Genomic DNA, 21,071 nt, shown 5'->3' with positions numbered 1-21,071 from the left:
ACGCGGCGTCACCGAACCGCGGTAAAAATAGCCCCGTCCTTGTGCGTGTCCCCCCCCGCCTCGCTTCCCCTTCCACCGCCGGGGTCGGTGGGCGCGGGCAGGGCGTGGGCAGGGCGTGGCGCTGCCTGCGAGGGTGTGGCTTTGCCCACACCCCCCCTCACCACTTACCCCCTCTATGGGTCAAGCTCTAAGTCACCCCGCCGCCCCACGGCGCTGCGCCCCATGGCGTTGGGTTGGGTTAGGGGCAGGCAGGGCAGTGCGGCGCGGTTATATTTAGGGAGCCGGCAGGCAGCTGCTCGCAAAGGTCAGGCCGCGGCGGTGACACCCCGGGGGCTCGCGTCCCGTGTGTGTGTCCCCCCCCACAACCCTGCCCCACGGCTTATCTCCCCCCCACACACCCCAACCCTGCCCCACAGACAAAGGTGAGCTGCCACCGTGGGGCTGGTGTCGCCCGCCGTGGGGTACGGGGATGGAGGGGGGGGGGGGTTTATGGGGGGGAGGGGGGTGTGTTTCGGCCCCACGGCGCTATGGGGCTGGTGGGGGTGATCTCGGCAGCGCCGCCCCACCTTGTGTGGGGCTGATAAGGGCGCGCGCTGACCCACACCAATGGGTTTGGGGGGGGGGTGATGACGACGACGGGGGACCTCGGGGCGGCAGTGGGGGGAGCGAGGTGCGACCCACGGCAGCCTGGAAGGGGGTGTGTGTGGGGCTGGGACCCACGGCGGTGCTGGAGGGAATGTGTGGGTCTGGGACCCACGGCAGCCTGAAAGGGAGCATGTGGGGCTGGGACTTATGGCAGTGCTGGAGGGAACGTGTGGGGCCGGGACCACAGTAGTGCTGGAGGACATATGTGGGGCTGGGACCCATGGCAGTGCTGAAGGGAATGTGTGGGGCTGGGACCCACGGCAGCCTGAAAGGGAGCATGTGGGGCTGGGACTTATGGCAGTGCTGAAGGGAATGTGTGGGGCTGGGACCCACGGCACGTGGGGGAGGGAATGTGTGGGTCTGGGACCCACGGCAGCCTCAAAGGGAGCGTGTGGGTCTGGGACCCACGGCAGCCTGGTAGGAGGCATGTGGGGCCGGGACCACAGCACTGCTGGAGGGAATGTGTGGGGCTGGGACCCCCGGCAGTCGGGGGAGGGAATGTGTGGGGCACCCCACGGGTCAAGGCCGCTGCGGGGGTGAGGGCTGCCCCACGGCGAGTGGGTTCGCTGCGGGGCACCCCACATGCCGGGGGTGTCTATGGGGCGCCCCATAGCGAGGGGCGTCTATGGGGCGCCCCACGGCCAAACGGTTTCCCCTCCCCCCGGAGCAGCCGCAGCCAATCGGCTCCGGGCGGGCGGGGCCAAGGCCGGCCGTTCCGCGCCTTTGATTGGCTGCGGGAGGGGAGGGGCGGGGCTGGCGCGGGGCGGCCGTTGCGGGCGGTAGGGGGAGCTGCGGGGGCCGGGGGGGGGCTGTGGGGCGGGGGGGGGGTCCCGTGTCCCCGCCCCCCCCCCCGTGGGACCCGTGTGCGTGTTGTGTCCCCCCCCCCCGGGGGTCCCAGCCCCCCCCCCGTGGCCCGCTGTGGGTCCCCCCCGGCCCCACTGTCCCCGTGTCCCCATCCCGGTGTCCCCACGACCCCCCGCGGCATCGTGCCCCCTGCCCCCCCCCCAATGTCCCCCTGTCCCATGTGCCCCGTGTCCCTTTGTCCCCGTGTCCCCCATTTTCCATGTCCCCCGTGTCCCCCATATCCCCATGATCCCCCCCAGATCCCCCCGTGTCCCCCTTTTCCCATGTCCCCCACGTCCCCGTGTCCCCCTGTCCCCCATGTCCCTTGTCCCCCGTGTCCCTTTGTCCCCGTGTCCCCCATTTTCCATGTCCCCCCATGTCCCATGTCCCCTGTGTCCCCATGTCCCCCATTTCCCACGCCCCCGTGTCCCCCATATCCCCATGATCCCCCCCAGATCCCCCCATGTCCCCTGTGTCCCCCATGTCCCTGTGTCCCCCCCTTTCCCATGTCCCCGTGTCCCCCCGTGTCCCCCATATCCCCATGACCCCCCCATATCCCCCCCATGTCCCCCGGTTCCCACGTCCCCGTGTTCCATGCCCCCACATCCCCCGTGTCCCCCCGTGTCCCCACATCCCCCGTGTCCCCCCGTGTCCCCTGCATCCCCATGTCCCCCATGTCCCCATGACCCCCCCATATCCTCCCCGTGTCCCCTGTTTCCCACGTCCCCGTGTCCCCAGTTTCCCATGTCCCCACGTCCCCTGTGTCCCCCCGTGTCCCCCATGTCCCGTGTCCCCCGTGTCCCATGTCCCCACATCCCCCGTGTCCCCCCGTGTCCCCCATGTCCCGTGTCCCCCGTGTCCCCCGTGTCCCCATGACCCCCCCATATCCTCCCCGAGTCCCCAGTTTCCCACGTCCCCGTGTCCCCCGTGTCCCCCCACGTCCCCCGTGTCCCATGTCCCCCCGTGTCCCCTGTGTCGTCCCGTGTCCCCCACGTCCCCGCCCGTGGGGCAGGACCCTCCGTGGACACCCACCCCCACACGCGGGGGGTGTCGCTGTCCCCGTCCCCGTCCCGGGGGGGTCACAACCGCGGGCACTGCCGGTGCCCGTTGCCCGGGGCGGTGCCGGGGGGGGGGGTTGGTCCGTCCGTCCGTCCGGTACCGGTGTCCCCGGGGCGGGGACAGACGGACAGAGGGGGGTGGGTGGGTTTTTTTTCTTTTTTTTTTTTGGGGGGGGGGGCCCGATGCTGAGGGCGCTGCGGCCCCGCAGGCTCCCGAGCGGGCGGGCGATGGCGGCGGCGGCGGCGGCGGCGGGATCGGGAACAACCTCGGGAACAACCTCGGGACCGTCCTGGGGATCGGGCCCCGGGGGGGGCCGGGGGCCGGTGCTGACCCCCGCCACCATGAACCCGGCGGTGCGGCGGGTGGAATACGCCGTGCGGGGACCCATCGTCACCCGCGCCCTGCAGCTGGAGAGCGACCTGCGGCAGGTACACCCCCCCCCCCAAAAAAAAAAAATTAAAAAATTGGGTGGGACACCCCCTCACCCCCCCCCCACCCAAAAAACCCCGGGGTGACCCCCCCAGGGTGCAGGATTAGTCCCTCCTCCTTGTGTCCCCCCCCCCCAGTCCCCGTGTCCCTGGGCCACCGTCCCACTGGGACTGAGTGGGTGCCATGGGGGGGTCCCGTGGGTGGGAGTGGGGGGGTCCCAGCACCCAGTTTCCCCCCCCCAGCCCCCACCCCCCTGCCAGCCCAGCCTCACCCCGGCACTCCCTGTCCCTGGCACCCAGCCCCGGGCATGGGGCACCCTTGGGTGCTGGTTGGGGGGGGGGGGGGAGCTGAGGGCAGGGGGGGGTGACAAAGGGTGACGGGGGTGGCGGGGGCAGAGTCCGGACTCTCGCGGAGGTGGCCAAAGTCCGGGGCTGGGCAAGAGGTGGCCGACGGCCACCCCGGGGCTGGGGACGTCCCCGTGGGCCGGGGTGACGGGGGGGGGCACGCTGCGTCCCCGGCTGTCCCCGCGTCCCCACTGCCAACCTCCCCCCCCCCCCAGGACAAGGGACGCGGGGGTGATGGCGGGACCGGGGGGGTCGCCCCACTGCTGGTGACACCCCCCGACCCCGGCGGTGTCATCCCCGGGGGGGGATTCTGGCCCCTGTCACCGGGCCCTGACCCTGTCCCTGTCTCTGTGTGTCCCCCCCCGTCCCTGTCCCCATGGCTGTCCCTGTCTGTCCCCATCCCTGACTCTGTCCCAATCCCTGTCCTTGACCCCATCCCTGTCCCCATCCCCGACCCCGTGTCTGTCCTTGAACATATCCCTGTCCCTGTCCCCATCCCTGTTCCCATCCTTGCCCCTATCCCTGTCCCAATCCCTGTCCCTGTGTCTGTCCCCATCCCTGTCCCCATCCCTGTCCCCATCCCCGACCCCGTGTCTGTCCCCAATCCCTGTCCTGATGGCTGTCCCTGTCCCTGTCCTTGAACCTGTCCCTATCCCCGTCCCTGTCCCCATCCTTGTCCCTATCCCTGTCCCTTGTCCCTGTCCCCAATCCCTGTCCCCATCCCTGTCCTAATGGCTGTCCCTGTCCCCATCCGTGTCCTTGAACCCATTCCTGTCCCCATCCCTGTTCCCATCCTTGTCCCTTGTCCCCATCCCCGTCCCTCTGTCTGTCCCCAATCCCTGTCCCCATCCCCATCCCAATGGCTGTCCCAGTCCCCATCCTTGTTCTCTGTCTCCCATCCCTGTTCCCATCCCTGTCCCCTGTTCCCATCTTTGTCCCTGTCCCCATCCCTGTCCCTATGTCTGTCCCCATCCCTGTCCCGATGGCTGTCCCAGTCCCCATCCGTGTCCTTGAACCCATCCCTATCCCTGTCCCCGTCCCTGTTGCCATCCCCATCCTCATCCCTGTCCCCATCCCTGTCCCTCTCCCTGTCCCCATCCCTGTCCCCTGTCCCCTTCTGTGTCCTTGAACCTGTCCCTATCCCTGTCCCCGTCCCTGTCGCCATCCCCATCCCCTGTCCCCATCCCCAATCCCTGTCCCCAATCCCAGTCCCCATCCCTGTCCCTATCCCTGTCCCAATGGCTGTCCCCGTCCCCATCCCTCTCCTTGAACCCATCCCTGTCCCCATCCCCATCCCGGTCCCCCCCCGGTCCCGGTCCCCGTCCCTGAGCGGGTCCCTGTCCCCCCAGGGCATCCCCAAACCCTTCCCCGAGGTCATCAAGGCCAACATCGGTGACGCCCAGGCCATGGGGCAGAAACCCATCACCTTCCTGCGCCAGGTACCGGCCCGGGGGGGATGGGAGACGGATGGGGACACCCATCCGGGAGGGCACCGGGGTGTCCGGGGCTGAGCCGTGTGTCCCCCCCATGTCCCCCCCCCAAAGGTGGCCGCCCTGTGCCTGTACCCGGCGCTGTTGGCCGAACCCTCCATCCCCGAAGACGCCAAGGATCGGGCCCGCCGGTTGCTGGCAGCCTGCGGCGGGCAGAGCGCCGGTGAGTGCCCGGTCTTTGGGGGGACACACACACACACACACGGGGACACTCACGACACCTCCGTGTCACCCCCCCACCGTGTGTCCCCCCCCCCCCCAACCAGGTGCCTACAGCGCCAGCCCCGGCATCGAGCTGGTGCGGCGAGACGTGGCGCGATTCCTCCAGCGCCGCGACGGCGTCCCCGCCAAACCCCAGGACGTCTTCCTCTCCACCGGGGCCAGCGACGCCATCGTGGTACGGGGTGGGGGGACGCGTCGGACATCCGTCAATGTCACCCGGTGTGTCGTGTCCCCCCCCCCCTCACCGGGCCGGGTGCCACCCGTCGGCCGTTCCCACGGCGGGCACCCACAAAGGGATCTTTGTGCCGGGTTTGGCACCGGCCCCGGCGCGGGCGGTTGCCAAGGTGGGGGTGGCGGCACCGGGGGGGGACGATGTGTCCCCCAGCCGTCCCCACGGGGTCCGTGCCAGCGCCCTGCCGCGCTCGGCGCCGCTGCGGCCGGGCTCTTCCCGCGCCGTCCCCTGGCCCCGTGATGTCCCCTGCCCCACGCGGTCCCCACCGTCCCGCTGTCCCCATCCCCACGCCGTCCTTGTCCCCTCGCTGTCCCCCTGCCCACGCCGTCCTGTCCCATCACTGTCCCCCTGCCCACGCCATCCTGTCCCCGTCATTGTCCCCAAGATGTCTCTAGCCCCACATCGTCCCCACACCCACGCCATCCTGTCCCATCATTGTTCCCAATTCCAAGACCTCCCTAGCCCCATGCCGTGCCCCTGCCCACGCCATCCTGTCCCCACGCCCATGTCATCCTGTCCCATCACTGTCCCCATGCCCACACCATCCTGTCCAATGCTGTCCCCATGCCCTCTCTAGCCCCATGTTGTCCCCACGCCCACACCACCCTTGTCCCCTCACCATCCCCATGCCCACACCAACCATGTCCCCACACTGTCCCCACGACCTCCAGCCTCCCACTGTCCCCACGCCCACACCATCCTGTCCCATCATTGTCCCCATGGCATCTCCAGCCCCACACTGTCCCCACGCCCACACCACCCTTGTCCCCTCACCATCCCTATGCCCACACCATCTTGTCCCCACACTGTCCCCATGCTCTCTAACCCCACACCATCCCCACGCCCACACCACCCTTGTCCCCTCACTGTCCCCCTGCCCACACCATCCTGTCCCCCCATTGTCCCCATGATGTCTCTAGCCCCACACTGTCCCCACGCCCACACCATCCCATCCCCATGCCCACACCACCCTTGTCCCCACACTGTCCCCACGCCATGTCCCCACAGTGTCCCCATGACGTCTCTAGCCCCTCGCTGTCCCCCTGCCCACACCATCCTGTCCCCACGCTGTCCCCACGCCCACACCACCCTTGTCCCCTCACCATCCCCATGTCCACACCAACCATGTCCCCACACTGTCCCCACAACCTCCAGCCTCCCACTGTCCCCACGCCCACACCATCCTGTCCCATCATTGTCCCCATGCCCACAGCATGTCCCCACATCGTCTCTAGCCCCCCACTGTCCCCACGCCCACACCATCCCACCCCCACGCCCACACCACCCTTGTCCCCTCGCCGTCCCCACACCAACCACGTCCCCGCGCCCTCTAGCCCCTCCGCGTCCCCCCGCCGCCCCCAGGCCCACGCGTCCCCTTACTCCCCTCAGAGCATCCTGAAGCTGCTGGTGTCGGGATCGGGGGCGTCGCGGACGGGGGTGCTGATCCCCATCCCGCAGTACCCCCTCTACTCGGCGGCCATCGCCGAGCTCAGCGCCGTGCAGCTCAACTACTACCTGGACGAGGAGCGGTGCTGGGCGCTGGATGTGGCCGAGCTGCGGCGGGCGCTGGCCGAGGGACGCCGGCGGTGCTGTCCCCGCGTCCTCTGCGTCATCAACCCCGGGAACCCCACCGGTAAGCTGGGGTGAGGGGGGGGGGGGCGGCGCTGGGTCAGGATGGGACCCCATGGCTGGGATAACCAGGGCTGGGCTGGGACCCCCGGGCTGGGACCCCCAGGGCTGGAGCTGGGACCCCCAGGGTTTGACTGGGACCCCAAGACTGGACAGAGACCCCCAGGGCTGGGAGCTGGGACCCCCAGGGCTGGACTGGGAGCCCAAGACTGGAGCTGGGACCCCAGAGCTGGGACACGCAGGGCTGGACTGGGACCCCAGGGCTGGAGCTGGGACCCCCAGGGTTCGACTGGGACCCCAAGACTGGACTGAGACCCCCAGGGCTGGAGCTGGGACCCCAGAGCTGGGACCCCCAGGACTGGACTGGGACCCCAGGGCTGGGACAACTGGGGCTGCATTGGGACCATGGGACTGGGCTGGGACCCCCAGGGTTCGACTGGGACCCCAAGACTGGACTGGGACCCCCAGGGCTGGGAGCTGGGACCCTCAGGGCTGGACTGGGACCCCAAGACTGGACTGAGACCCCCAGGGCTGGAGCTGAGTCCCCCAGGGCTGGACTGGGAGCCCAAGACTGGAGCTGGGACCCCAGAGCTGGGACCCCAGGAATGGACTGGGACCCCAGAGCTGGGAACCCCCCAGGACTGGACTGGGACCCCCAGGGCTGGACTGGGACCCCAGGGCTAGGCTGGGACCCCTAGACTGGGACTGGGACTCCAAGCTTGGACTGGGGACCCCTGGGCTGGGACCCTGTGGCTGGATTGGGACCCCAAGCTTGGACTGGGACCCCCCAATACCCTGCTGGTACCAGGGCTGAGCCTCCCAATGCCCTACCAGTCCCAGTGCTGGGGCTGGGACCCCCAGTGCTCTACTGGTACTGACGTTGGGACCGTGACCCCCAAAACCCAACCAGTACCGGGGCTGGGACCCCCCCCCCCCCCAGCGCCAGCACCACGATGTCCCCTGACGCCGTGTCCCCCCCCCCAGGACAGGTACAGAGCCGGCAGTGCATCGAGGACGTCATCAAGTTCGCCTTCGAGGAGAAGCTCTTCCTCATGGCCGACGAGGTGAGCGGGACCCACGGGGTGCCCCCCCACCCCCAGGGGGACCCCGGCATCCAGGCTGACACCCCACCACCCCTCCCCACGCCCAGGTGTACCAGGACAACGTCTACGCCGAGGGCTCGGCTTTCCACTCCTTCAAGAAGGTGCTGTTCGAGATGGGGCCACCCTACTCCGAGGTGGTGGAGCTGGCCTCCTTCCACTCCATCTCCAAGGGCTTCATGGGCGAGTGAGTCCCACCACCCGGCTCGTCCCGGCCACTGTCACCCCAGGGGCGGGTGGCCGTGGTCCCGTAGGTCCTAGGGATGCCACAGACCTGGGATAGGGATGGAGGTGACTTGGCCCGTGCGTCCAAGGGTAGGGATGGAGATGCCACCAGCTCGTGGGTGCCATGGGTTTGGGATGGGTGTGCCACCACCCCGTGGTTCCCCAGGGTGGAGGTGGTGATGCCACAGCCCGGTGGGTCCCGAGAGGGCTGATGGTGATGCCATGGCCCCGTGGGTCCTCGGTGCAGGGATGGGGACGCTCCGACCCTACGGATCCCTTGGGGTGGAGGTGATGCTGCCACGACCCCGTGGGGACAACGTGACACAGCTCTGTGGGTCTCAGAGGACGTAGATGCCGCAGCCTGGTGACTCCTTGTCTCTGGGTTCCCATCATGGCCCCCCCCCAATCTGTGGATCCCTCTGTAGGTTCTTCTCAGTGGGTTGTCATCACAGACCCCCACCCGTGGGTCCCACCCGTGGGTCCCTCTCTGTAGGTTGCTGTCTGTGGGTCCCCGTCCAGGGCTCCTCCTCCATCGGTCCCCATCCATCGCTCCCTATCCATGGGTCCCAACTCATGGGTGCCCACCTGTGGGTCCTTTCTGGGGGGGTCTCCATCCGTGGGCTCCCACTCACGTGTCCCCGCGTCCCCCACCCTGCGGGTCGCGGTCGGTGTCTCCACGGGTCGTGTCGTGCCAGGTGCGGGTTCCGCAGCGGGTACGTGGAGGTGGTGAACATGGACCCCGAGGTGCAGCAGCAGTTGGCCAAGCTGGTGTCAGTGCGGCTGTGCCCACCCGTGCCCGGGCAGATCGTCCTGGATGCCGTCGTTGACCCACCACAGCCTGGGGATCCTTCATATGAGCTCTTCATCACTGTGAGGGATGGGGTGGGGATGGGATGGAGATGGGGATGGGATGGAGAGGAGGATGGGATGGGGATGGGGTTGGAGATGGGATGGGATGGAGATGGAGGTAGGGATGGGGATGGAGATGGAGATGGGCATGGCCATGGGCATGGGATGGGATGGAGATGGGGATGGGATGGAGATGAGATGGAGATGGGGATGGGGATGGGATGGGGATGGAGATGGTGATGGAGATGGAGATGACCATGGGCATGGGATGGGATGGGGATGGGATGGGATGGAGATGAGATGAACATGGAGATGGAGATGGGGATGGGGATGAAGATGGGGATGGAGATGGAGATGGGGATGGGGATAGGGATGGAGATGGGGATGGGGATAGGGATGGATATGGGGATGGGGATAGGGATGGGGATGAAGATGGGGATGGAGATGGAGATGGGGATGGGGATGGGGATAGGGATGGGGATGGAGATGGGGATAGGGATGGAGATGGAGGTAGGTTTGAGGATGGGATGGTGATGGAGATGACCATGGGCATGGGATGGGATGGGGAGGGGAAGATGTCCCCAGCCTGGCTGTCCTGGCAGGAGAAGCAGGAGGTGCTCAGCGCCCTGGCGCACAAGGCCCGGCTCACCCAGGAGATCTTCAACAAGACGCCCGGCATCCGCTGCAACCCCGTGCAGGGTGCCATGTACTCCTTCCCCCGCATCGAGCTGCCGCCCCGCGCTCTGGCCGCCGCCGAGGTGCCGTGGGGCTGGGGGCAGGATCCGTCCCGGGGGCTGTGGGGCTGGGTTTGGATCAGTTCTGGGGGCTGTGGGGCTGAGCAGGATGAGTGCCGGGTGCCTTGGGGGTGGGCGGGATCAGTTTTGGCCAACGTGTGGCTGGGCAGGATGAGTCCCAGGCAGTGATCGAGGCCCTTCGTGATACGTGGGGCTGAACCCTGCCCCATCCGTGGGTCCGAGGTCCACGGCAGCGCGTGGTGCTGAGCCCCGCCCCGTTCCGCAGGCGCAGGGTCAGGCCCCCGACATGTTCTTCTGCATGAAGCTGCTGGAGGAGACGGGCATCTGCGTGGTGCCGGGCAGCGGGTTCGGGCAGCGGGAAGGCACCTTCCACTTTCGGTGGGTGCTCGGGGGGACGGGGATGGGGTCGGGGCTGGAGGTGGGGGGGTCACAGGCGGAGGAAGGGTTGGGGTCCCACCATGGGGCTGGATCTCCACCCCGAGACCCCTGTCCCCACTTGGGGGGTGGTAGGGGAGGTGGGTGCAAGGTCTTGGGGGGGTACGGGGAGAAGGGGGGACTTGGGTGCCCAGTGGGTTGGGTGTAGGGTGGTGAGGGGCAGCGATGGGGGTAGGGGGTTCAGGGGGATGCTGTGGGGGTGTCCCCCCACCCAACCCTGGTGCCAGCGCCCCCCCCGTCCCCCAGGATGACCATCTTGCCACCCACCGAGAAGCTGCAGGTCCTGCTGGAGAAGCTCAGCAGCTTCTACGCCAAGTTCATCAAGGAGTACTCCTAATGCCGGCGTCACCCCCCCCCCCCCAGACCCCGGCACCCCCCCACCAGCACCAGTGACCCCACACTCCCCGCTGGGCCCTGGGTGCCGCAGGCTGGGACCCTGCCCCAGCTGGTCTCAGTGGTCTTCAAGTGCCTTCAAACTCTTTGTGCCTTTTTTTTTTGGGGGGGGGACACGAGGGCACCCCGTGTCCCGGGGCTGGTCACCCCCTGCTGTCCCTGTGTCCCCTGGGGGGGGGGATGACACAGGGACGGTGGGCAGGGCTGGCTCTCCCCTCAGAAACCCCGCTAATAAAAGGGTAGCGACCACCCGGGTAGACCTGTGCATCGTCTACGACCGGGCACCCGTGGGTGCCCCCCCCTCCACCCCACCAGCACCCAACCCAGTTGGGCTGAGACCCCCCCTGCACTCGTGACACGGGTCCCTCAGGGGGTCTCGGTGGGGTTGTGGGAAGTGGGGGGCAAAGGGAGGCGCGGTGTGATCTGGGGGGGCTTTAATGGGGTTGGTGGGGGCGGGGGGGGGCACACACGGGGCCGGGGTCGCCCCCGCGTCAGGAGAAGTCTCGCAGGAAGGCGGCGTGGAAGCGGGTGAGGGCGAGCAGCACCCGCTCCAGCGTCTCGGCCGGCAGCAGCAGCGACAGCCTGGGGGGGCCGTGGGGGGGCCGTGGGTGGTCCTACCCCCCCCTCCTCCCAGCCCTGTTCTCCCTCAACCACCACCCGGTGTCCAAACCCAGTGGTGCCCAACTCCTCCTGCTCCCCAGTCCCACCATCGGTGACATCCCTGTGTTCCAACTTCAGCTGACGCCCCCCCCCAAATCCAACTGCCCCAACCAGCCCCCAACCCCAAACCCCAACACCCAACCCCAATATCCAAACCGATCTCCCAACCCCAACCGGCCCCCAACACCCAAATCCTAACACCCCCAACCCAACCCCAACCCCAACCACCCAACCTCAAAACCCAACCCAATCCTAACATCCCAACCCCAACCAGACCCCAACCAGACCCAGCCTTCTCCAAACCCCAGCCCCAACCAGACCCCAAAGCCCCAACCCCAAAACCCAACCCAGTCTCCCAACCCGCCCCCAACCCCCGAACGCTGACATCCCAACACCCAAACCAAACCCCAGACCCTCAACACCCAACCGCCCAACCCAACCCAGTCCCTCCGCACTCAAACCCCACTGCCCAGTGCCAACCAGCCTCCGACACCCAACCCAGTGCCAACCAGTGCCAACCAGCCTCCGACACCTAACCCCAAACCCCCAGACCAACCTCCGACACCCAACCCAGTGCCAACCAGTGCCAACCAGCCTCCGACACCCAACCCCAAACCCCCAGACCAGCCTCCGACACCCAACCCAGTGCCAACCAGTGCCAACCAGCCTCCGACACCCAACCCAGTGCCAACCAGTGCCAACCAGCCTCCGACACCCAACCCCAAACCCCCAGACCAGCCTCCGACACCCAACCCAGTGCCAACCAGTGCCAACCAGCCTCCGACACCCAACCCAGTGCCAACCAGTGCCAACCAGCCTCCGACACCCAACCCAGTGCCAACCAGCCTCCGACACCCAACCCCAAACCCCCAGACCAGCCTCCGACACCCAACCCAGTGCCAACCAGTGCCAACCAGCCTCCGACACCCAACCCAGTGCCAACCAGTGCCAACCAGCCTCCGACACCCAACCCAGTGCCAACCAGCCTCCGACACCCAACCCCAAACCCCCAGACCAGCCTCCGACACCCAACCCAGTGCCAACCAGTGCCAACCAGCCTCCGACACCCAACCCAGTGCCAACCAGTGCCAACCAGTGCCAACCAGTGCCAACCAGCCTCCGACACCCAACCCAGTGCCAACCAGCCCCCAAACACCCAACCCCAACCTCCCAGCCCCAACCAGCCCCCAACTGTCCAACCCCAACCTCCCAGTGCCAACCAGTCCCCAACCTCCCAGCCCCAACCAGCAACCCCCCAGCCCCAACACCCAACGCCAACCAACCCCACCCCCCCCCAGGCCCAACCAGCCCCCAACCCCAACCTCCCAGTGCCACCCAACCCCAACCAACCCCCATCCCCAGCCTCCCAGCCCCACCCAGACCCCCACCGCCCACCCCACCCGTCCCCAGCACCTCCCAGCACCCCAACTGCCCGACACAAACCATCTCCCCCCGCCCCCCCACGAGCCCCCAGCACTGCCCACCCTCCACCCAGCCCCAAAACATCAACCCCAAGCGCCGTCCCACCACCCTCCCCACACCTCCTCTAATTCAACCCCCCCACCCCAGCACCCCGACCCCCCCCCCCCTCCTCCAGGTACCCCAGGTGGTGGGTGCCCTCCGGCTGCCCAAACTGGCTCCCCGGGGCCAGCGCGATCCCCGTCGCCTCCCGCAGCTTCTGGCAGAAGAAGACATCGGGCTCCAGGCCCAGCGCCTGCGGGAGAAGGGATGGGATGGTCACCCTGCGCCATGGGGGGGACCCTGTCCCCGGGGCGTCCCGTGTCCCCCATGCCACAGGGTGCCCTGTACTCCCAGGGTGTCCCATCACCCCAGGATGCTCCATACTCTCGTGGTGTCCCATGTCCCTGGGATGGCTCCTGTCCCCAGCATGCCCCATGCTCCACCATGTCCCACATCCCCAGGATGTCGTGTGCCCCATGTCTCCAGGATGCCCTGCACTCCCATGGTGTCCCATCATCCCAGAATGCCCTGTACTCCCACAGTCTCCCATCTCCCAGGGTGTCCCATCACCCCAGGGTGTCCCATCTCCCACGGTGTCCCATCACCCCATGGTGTCCCATCACCCCACGGCGTCCCATCTCCCAGGGCGTCCCATCTCCCAGGGTGTCCCATCACCCCAGAATGCCCTGTACTCCCATGGTGTCCCATCACCCCAGGGTGTCCCATCTCCCAGGGTGTCCCATCTCCCAGGGCATCCCATCACCCCACGGTGTCCCATCACCCCAGGGTGTCCCATCACCCCAGAATGCCCTGTACTCCCATGGTGTCCCATCACCCCAGGGTGTCCCATCACCCCAGAATGCCCTGTACTCCCAGGGTGTCCCATCACCCCAGGGTGTCCCATCTCCCAGGGCGTCCCATCACCCCAGAATGCCCTGTACTCCCAGGGTGTCCCATCACCCCAGGGTGTCCCATCACCCCAGGGTGTCCCATACTCCCAGGATGCCCCATGTGCCCTGGATGCCCTGCACTCCCACGGCGTCCCATCTTCCAGGCCGTCCCACCTCCCTGGGACGGCTCCCGTCCCCAGCGTGCCCCTCTCCCCGGGCACCCCGCACCCCTGGGGTCCCCCCTCCCCACCTCCCCGTCCCCCGGGCGCTCACCTGGGCCCGGCGGAGGGCGCGGGGCGGGAGCTGGATGCGGGGGAAGGCGCGGGCACCGCCCTGCACGGGATGGCAGCGGATGCCGGGGACCCGGCCCAGCACCTCCTGCACCCGGCGGGCGTTGCGGGCCAGGTCGTGGTGCAGCCTCTGCCTGTGCTGGGGTGGGATGGGGGGGGCTGAGCCGGAGGGTTCGGTGGGATTGGGATGGGATGGGATGAGGATGGAGGCGTGGATGGGGATGGGATGGAGACAGGGATGAGGATGAAGGCATGGACGGGGGTGAGGATGGGGATGGGATGGGGATGGAGGCGTGGATGGGGATGGGATGGAGACAGGGATGAGGATGGGGATGAGGATGGAGGCATGGATGGGGGTGAGGATGGGGATGGGACGGGGATGGGATGGAATGGGGATGGATACGTGGATGGGATGGGGATGGGGATGGATACGTGGATGGGATGGGGATGGGGATGGAGACGTGGATGGGATGGGATGAGATGGGGTGGGGTGAAGGCATGGATGAGATGGGGATGGGATGAGGATGGGGATGGAGACATGGATGGGATGAGGATGGAGACATGGATGGGATGAGGATGGGAATGAGACATGGATAGGGTGGGATGAGATGGGATGGGCTGGAGGCATGGATGACAATTGGATGGGGATGGAGGAACGGATGGGGATGGGATGGGGATGGGGATGGGATGGGGATGGGGATGGGGATGGGGATGGGAATGGGGATGGGGATGGGAATGGGCTGGGCTGGAGCACATGCACCATCTCCCACCTCCTCCAGAGCCTGCTGGATGGGATCCCCCTCCTCCGGCGGGTCCATGAGGAGGTCGAGCAGGATCCGTCCCAGGACGCAGGGCCGGGGGATGGACTGCGCCAGCTGGAAGGGCAGCGCGACGCCCTCCTCCACGTTCACCAGCTCCAGGAACCCCGCGCGGAAACCGCTCCTGGGGGGACACGGAGCTGCTCCTCATCCCACCCACCCCCCCCACCCCCCCGGCGTGGCCACCCTTCTCCTGGCACTCACTCGCCGGCGACGCTTTTGGAGAGGGAATAGAAGGAGACGAGCTGGACGGTGGAGGCGAGCGGGGCACCCATCTCCCACAGCACCCGCTTGAAGGAGAGGAAGGGGCGGCCGGGGAGGAAGGCTCGTTCCTGCTGCACCTGCGGCACCCAGCGCTCAGGGGATGCCGAGGTGGGGGGCACGGACACACCCCCCCCCCAGCCCAAACCGGCACCCACCTCGTCCGCCAGCAGCAGGAGGTTTTCCTCGTCCACCAGCCGGATGATGTCCTCCATGTTCTGCCGGCTCAGCACGTGCCCTGACGGGGGGACCCCGCTCGTTTTCCCCCCCCCCGGTTGGGGAAACTGAGGCACGGCACCGCCATAACCCCCCCCCTAAAAACTCACCCGTGGGGTCTCCGGGGTTGACGACGCAGAGCACCTTGGGGCGGCATCTCGCCCTCGCCCCCCGCAGCGCCCGTCGCACCGTCTCGCCGTCCACCCCCCAGCCCCGCTCCTCGGCCAGCGGGTACGGCACGGCCGCGGCCCCCGCCGACCCCACCGCGGCCCGGTGGAGCGGGGGGCCCGGCACCGGCACCAGCACCCCCGCCGGCTGCGCCGCCGCTTCGTCCACCACCAGCGACACCACGAACTGGGGCGGGGATGGGGATGAACCGGGGGGAACGCGGTACGGGACCCCCCACCCTCCCCAAAGCCCCCCGTCGCCGGCGATGGGGGCTCACCGGGAGGATGCTGGCGGTGCCGCTGCAGAGGACGACGTCGCGGGGGTGGCAGGGGACGCCGCCGTCGCGACGCTCGAGGAAACGGGCCACCCTGGTCGGGACCCCCAGGGCCCGGTGCTGGTGGTTGTAGCCCCCTGGGGACAGGGACGGGACCGCTCCCGAGCACCCCGAATCCCGCGGGGGGGGATCCCCTGATGACACCCCCCCCTCCCTCAATAGCCTCACCGGGAAGGGGAAACCTCATGGGGCTGGTATGGGGGACCCCATGGTGTTGGGCACCCCACGGGGTCTGGGGGGGGGCACCTTATGGGACTGGGCACCCCATAGCTCATGCAGGCACCCCACAGGTTCTGGGGGGACACCTATGGGACCGGGCACCCCATAGCTCATGCAGGCACCCCATGGGCTCTGGGGGGGGCACCCTATGGGACCGGGCACCCCATAGTTCATGCAGGCAACCCACGGGCTCTGGGGGGGGCACCTTAGGGGACCGGGCACCCCATAGCTCACCCAGGCACCCCATGGGCTCGGGGGGGCACCCTATGGGACCGGGCACCCCATAGCTCATGCAGGCACCCCATGGGCTCTGGGGGGGGCACCCTACAAGCCATGCCAGCCACCCATGCTGGGCACCCCACGGGACCCCCCCGTGAGCACCCCTATAAGCCATACCAAGGCTAACACCAAGCTCCCCGTGCGCTGGCGAGGGGCACCCCGCACCGAAGCCGCCGGGCAACCCCGCGAGCCGTGCCGGACCCTACCGATGTTGCCGGCGTCCATCTCCTGTAGGATGCTCCGTGCCCGGTGCCGGGCAGCCTCGGGCACGGCGGGGCTGCCCAAAAGCTGGGGGCAGGCGCAAGCAGCCACGACCTGGGGGGACGGGGACCGGGGATGAGCCCGGCCACCCCAGGGGACCGAAGCCTTTTTGGGGACACGCACACACCCCACACGACACGGCGGCAGCCGGCGGTGACCACTGACACCGGTGACCGCCGACACTGGTGACCGCCGACACCAGTGACCGCCGGTACCTGACGCAGGACGGCCAGTGGGGTCCGTCCCACGGCGTGAGCGTCGTCGCTGCTGCAGTCCTCGGGGACGGTGGGCACCGGCATGGGCGGCCCCGATGTCCCCGACGGTGACCCTTCTGCCGCGGCCATGGCCGTCCTCGCGGGGGAATGGCGGGGGGGGTAACGGGGCGGGTAACGGGGCGGGTAACGGGGCGGGTATTTGGGAGGGTAACGGGGCGGGTAACGGGGCGGGTATTTGGGAGGGTAAGGGGGTGGGTATTTGGGAGGGTAACGGGGCGGGTAACGGGGCGGGTAATTGGGAGGGTATTTGGGAGGGCAAGGGGGTGGGTAACTGGGAGGGTAACGAGGTGGGTATTTGGGAGGGTAATGGGATGGGTAATTGGGAGAGTAAAGGGGGTGAGTATTTGGGAGGGTACTGGGCAGATAACAGGGTGGGTAATTGGGAGGGTAAGGGGACGGGTATTTGGGAGGGTAACGGGACGGGTATTTGGGAGGGTAATGGGATGGGTAACGGGGTGGGTAACAGAGAGGGTAATTGGGAGGGTAACAAGGTGGGTGTTTGGGAGGGTATTTGGGAGGGTAATGGGGTGGGTAACTGGGAGGGTAATGGGGCAGGTAATTGGGAGGTTAACAGATGGGTAATTGGGAGGGTATTTAGGAGTGTAATGGGGTGGGTAATTAGGAGGGCATTTGGGAGGGTAAGGGGGCAGGTATTTGGGAAGGTAACGGGGTGGGTAACGGGGAAGGTAACGGGGTGGGTAATTGGGAGGGTATTTGGGAGGGTAACAGGGCAGGTAATTGGGAGGGATAAGGGGGTGGGTATTTGAGAGAGTATTTGGGAGGGTATTTGGGTGGGTAACAGAGTGGGTAAGGGGGCAGGTAATGGGGTGGGTGGACGGACATCAGTCCCGCCCCCCCCCACCCCGTGCCCCATGTCACCCACGCCACAAGGCAGGAGTTGGGCACGGGGGGGGGACAGACAGACGGCCAGGACCCTGCCTGCCCCGGGGGTCCCGTCCCACCACGCACCACCGAGCCCCTCACCATTAACCCGCATCCCCCCCCAGCCCACCGGTCCGGCTCCTGCCCCAGCCACGGCGGCGGTTGGCACCTCGGGGGGCACCGGCTGCCCCCCCCCATCTCCAGTGACCCCCCGGCAGCCGGCACAGGCCACCCTCCCCACTGCAGCCCCCGATGGAGCAGGTTGCCACCATCGAGGATGTGGTGGCCCAGGTGAGAGCCCCCACGGGACCCATGGGGTCCCTGTGGCCACCCAGAGCCCCACGGGGACCCACAGACACCCGTGGCCGCCCAGAGCCCCACAGACACCAGTGGTCCCAGAGCCCTACTGGTCCCCGTGGTCACCCACAGACCCAGAACCTCGTGGGTCCCCGTGGCCACCCACGGTCCCAGAGCTCCCCAGCCACCCACCCAGACCCCGTGTCCCCACAAGGGACAGGTCCTACCCTGGGGTCCCCGCTCCGTCGGGGTGCCCTGGGATGCTCTGGGGTGCCTCCCCCCTCCTCCAACCCCCACGGCCATGTCCCCTGGGATTTTGGGGGGGACACACAGCGGACAGTGACCCCGCTGAGCCAGCTCCTGTCCCCGAAGGTGAGGACAAGCCCTTGACTGAGGTCACCCCCTGCCATTTGGGGGACGCGGTGGCCACCAGCCCCTCGTCTTCCTCCGGCAGGTAACGGGGAGCCCCGTGGCTGCCTGTGCTTGGGGGGGGTGCCCCACAGCTGGATGCCCCCCCCCCCCCATAACCATGGGGCCATCGAGCATCAATCCAGGCACCACCAAACCAGATGTGGGGCACAGCTGGGTCCATGACCCTCAGCACCCTCCCAGCACCCTGGGGATGGGTGCGTGGGGGCAGATCCAGACCCTGGGGGTCCCCTGGTGTGTCGGGGGGGTGGGTTGTGACCGGGGTGGGTGCCTGGATTCCCACAGGTGGGTGCTGAGCGGCGCGCGGGTCGGATCCTGAGGGACCTGCAGAGCGGCAGCCCTGATACGGTGGGGATGGGCATGCCGTGGATGGGGAGTGGGGCACGGAGGGGGGGGTTTTGTCAGATCCGGCGACCCCAGATCTGTCCCCAGGGGTGCGCAAGCTGGAGTACGTCACCCACACCGTGACCGAAAAGGTGTCCCTGGAGCAAAGGGACAGCGGCATCCCCAGTGACCGCCCGCCGCGTCGTCCCACGTGCCGGTGGAGCCCAAGGAAAAGCAGAAACAGGAGCCGGAGGCCACGGCAGAGTTTATACGGAGCTCCCGGCTGCGCCCTGCCGTGGGGGGGCTTTGGGACACGGCTTCAGTCCCCTTGTCCCGGCGGGGAGGGGACACGGAGACGGCGCCGTCCCCCCACCCCCGAGCCCCCTCAGAATTCGGGGAAGACGCTGTAGACCTCCACCTCGCAGAGAGCCAGCTGCTCCTCCCGGCCGGGGATGAGGATGGAGACGTAGCGACCTGGCAGCCCGTGGCAGCAGATGGTGCTGAGCGAACCGGGACCGGCGTCCGTGATGGTGCCGCAGCTGCCGGGAAGGAAGAGATGGGGCTCAGGACACGGTGGCACAGCTGGGGTGGTGATCCCCCCCACCTCCCCAAACCCCCACGTTTTCGGCTCACACGGGGTTGTCCCTGCTGCGCCTGGCCGGCGCGTCGCCGACGTGGACCTGCGCTCCCCGCAGCCGCTCCCAGCAGCAATCCTGCCGGTTCTTCACCACCACGGCCGCCACGGCGCGGCGCCCGCCCAGGTCCACGCTCCACCACGGCTCCCGCTCTCGCCGCGTGTGGCTACAGGAGCCGTGTTGCCAGACGCCGTCCTGGTTCCCGTCCACCGCCTTGGATGCGACGCCGAAGCCGTTTGAGGTGGAGGATTGCGTCGCCCGCTGCTCCCGCGCCACATTGGGGGCTGCAAACACCGTGGGGTGGATGGGTGGGGGGTCCTGGGGTGCCGGGGGTGGGATGGGGCTCTGCCAGCAGCTCACCTCCAGGCAGCGGGGCACAGCCTTGCCGGATCACCTCCACCTCGCACAGCACCAGCGCGTCCTCCCGGCCGGGGATGAGGATGGAGACGTAGCGACCGCGAAGCCCGTGGCAGCAGACGGTGCTGAGCGAACCGGGGCCGGCATCCGTGATGATGCTGCAGCTGCCGGGAGAGGAGGGAGGAGGAGGATGAGCCGGCACGGTCCCGGTGGGGGTCTTGGCGGCGGTGACGGGTCTGGGGCTCACACGGGGTTACGCCGGCCGCGGTCGATCAAGGAGTCGCCGACGTGGATCTCGGCACCCTTCAGCCTCTCCCAGCAGCAGTCGTGGCGGTTCTTCACCACCACGGCGTAGACGGCGTGCCGGCGGCCGAGATCTACGCGCCACCACGGCTCCGGCTCCTCGGTGGTGTGGGCGCAGGAGCCGTGCTCCCAGTTGCTGTCCCGGTTCCCGTCGACGGCGTTGGCAGCGCCGCTGCCGGCGTCCAGCACGGAGGACTGGGTGGCCGGGCGGCCCAGTGCCACGTTCTGGGCTGGGGGGATGGCCGGGATGGGGCTGCCGTGTCCCCCAAAACACCCCCCCGGTCGCCCCCCGCCCCGGTCCACTCACCCCCGGGCAGCGCGGCACAGCCCTGCTCCACCACCTCCACCTCACACAGGCTCAGCCGCTCCTCCCGGCCGGGGATGGTGACGGTGACGTAGCGGCCGCGCAGCCCGCGGCAGCAGACGGTGCTGGTGGAGCCGGGGCTGGTGTCCGTGATGGTGCCGCAGCTGCAGGGACGGAGACGGGGGGGTGAGGGTGGGCAAGCGCCGAAGCAGCCGTGGACTGCGGGGCCGTCGCGGCGGCACTCACACGGGGTTGTTGGTGCCGTGGCCGGCAAGGGAGTCCCCGACGTGGACGCGGGCGCCTTTTAGCCGGTGCCAGCAGCAGTCCAGGCGGTTCCTCACCACCACGGCCTCCACGGCGCGGCGCCGACCCAGGTCCACCGTCCACCACGGCTCCGGCTCCCTCTCGGTTTGAGAGCAGGAGCCGTGCCGCCAGTTACCATCCCGGTTCCCATCCACGGCGTTCATGGCACTGCCGGCCCGGCCGGCTGTGGAGGACTGTGCCGCCGGGCGCCGCAAGGCCAGGTTTTGGGCTGGGGGATGCCACGGGATGGTGACGCCAGCTCCGGCTGCTCGCTGCCAGCGGTGACCCGTGGCCAGGCATCACCCCACGGGCACAGAGCTGGTGCTGGGGTCTGTCCTCCCCCAGTCCCTCCAGGAACCCTCATGCCGTGTCCTGGCACACCGACGTGCCACCAGCTCGGCGGCACGTGTGACATCCCCGTCCCCAACCCTGGGACCCTCATGCCCCCCCTGCCC

The 21,071-nt window shown here is 68.4% G+C and overlaps 3 protein-coding genes across 4 annotated transcripts; 1 reads left to right on the top strand and 2 right to left on the bottom strand.

Moving 5' to 3' along the window:
- Positions 1 to 97: 97 nt before the first annotated feature.
- Positions 98 to 10,899, top strand: LOC142029360 (alanine aminotransferase 1-like). 2 transcript variants are annotated; one of them, XM_075024113.1, is made up of 12 exons: positions 98 to 422; positions 2,756 to 2,975; positions 4,670 to 4,759; positions 4,865 to 4,973; positions 5,077 to 5,207; positions 6,654 to 6,897; positions 7,878 to 7,957; positions 8,044 to 8,180; positions 8,914 to 9,088; positions 9,670 to 9,825; positions 10,088 to 10,200; positions 10,504 to 10,899. In XM_075024113.1, exons 1-12 carry the CDS (start codon positions 223 to 225, stop codon positions 10,592 to 10,594), a joined length of 1,746 nt encoding a protein of 581 aa, XP_074880214.1. In that variant the 5' UTR covers positions 98 to 222; the 3' UTR covers positions 10,595 to 10,899. The 2 variants fall into 2 exon arrangements, with proteins under 2 accessions (XP_074880214.1, XP_074880215.1); XM_075024114.1 differs by lacking the exon at positions 4,670 to 4,759.
- A 175-nt stretch (positions 10,900 to 11,074) lies between these two features.
- On the bottom strand, positions 11,075 to 16,857 carry LOC142029589 (alanine aminotransferase 1-like). Its single transcript, XM_075024447.1, has 10 exons — positions 16,723 to 16,857; positions 16,453 to 16,561; positions 15,692 to 15,825; positions 15,357 to 15,600; positions 15,189 to 15,268; positions 14,974 to 15,110; positions 14,722 to 14,893; positions 13,935 to 14,090; positions 12,912 to 13,024; positions 11,075 to 11,232 (listed from the first exon to the last, which is right to left on the bottom strand). The coding sequence occupies exons 1-10, from the start codon at positions 16,849 to 16,851 to the stop codon at positions 11,142 to 11,144; spliced, it is 1,365 nt and encodes a 454-aa protein (XP_074880548.1). The 5' UTR covers positions 16,852 to 16,857; the 3' UTR covers positions 11,075 to 11,141.
- Positions 16,858 to 19,242: 2,385 nt separating this feature from the next.
- LOC142029359 (uncharacterized) lies at positions 19,243 to 20,928 on the bottom strand. Its single transcript, XM_075024112.1, has 5 exons — positions 20,560 to 20,928; positions 20,317 to 20,477; positions 19,954 to 20,239; positions 19,710 to 19,870; positions 19,243 to 19,633 (listed from the first exon to the last, which is right to left on the bottom strand). The coding sequence occupies exons 1-5, from the start codon at positions 20,778 to 20,780 to the stop codon at positions 19,344 to 19,346; spliced, it is 1,119 nt and encodes a 372-aa protein (XP_074880213.1). The 5' UTR covers positions 20,781 to 20,928; the 3' UTR covers positions 19,243 to 19,343.
- Between the last annotated feature and the right edge of the window lie 143 nt (positions 20,929 to 21,071).

This window comes from Buteo buteo, chromosome 3, assembly GCF_964188355.1.
Source record: "Buteo buteo chromosome 3, bButBut1.hap1.1, whole genome shotgun sequence".
Classification (NCBI taxonomy): Eukaryota; Metazoa; Chordata; class Aves; order Accipitriformes; family Accipitridae; genus Buteo; species Buteo buteo.
The sequence above is the reverse complement of the archived record's forward strand: the minus strand, read 5'-3'. Positions and strand labels throughout refer to the sequence as shown.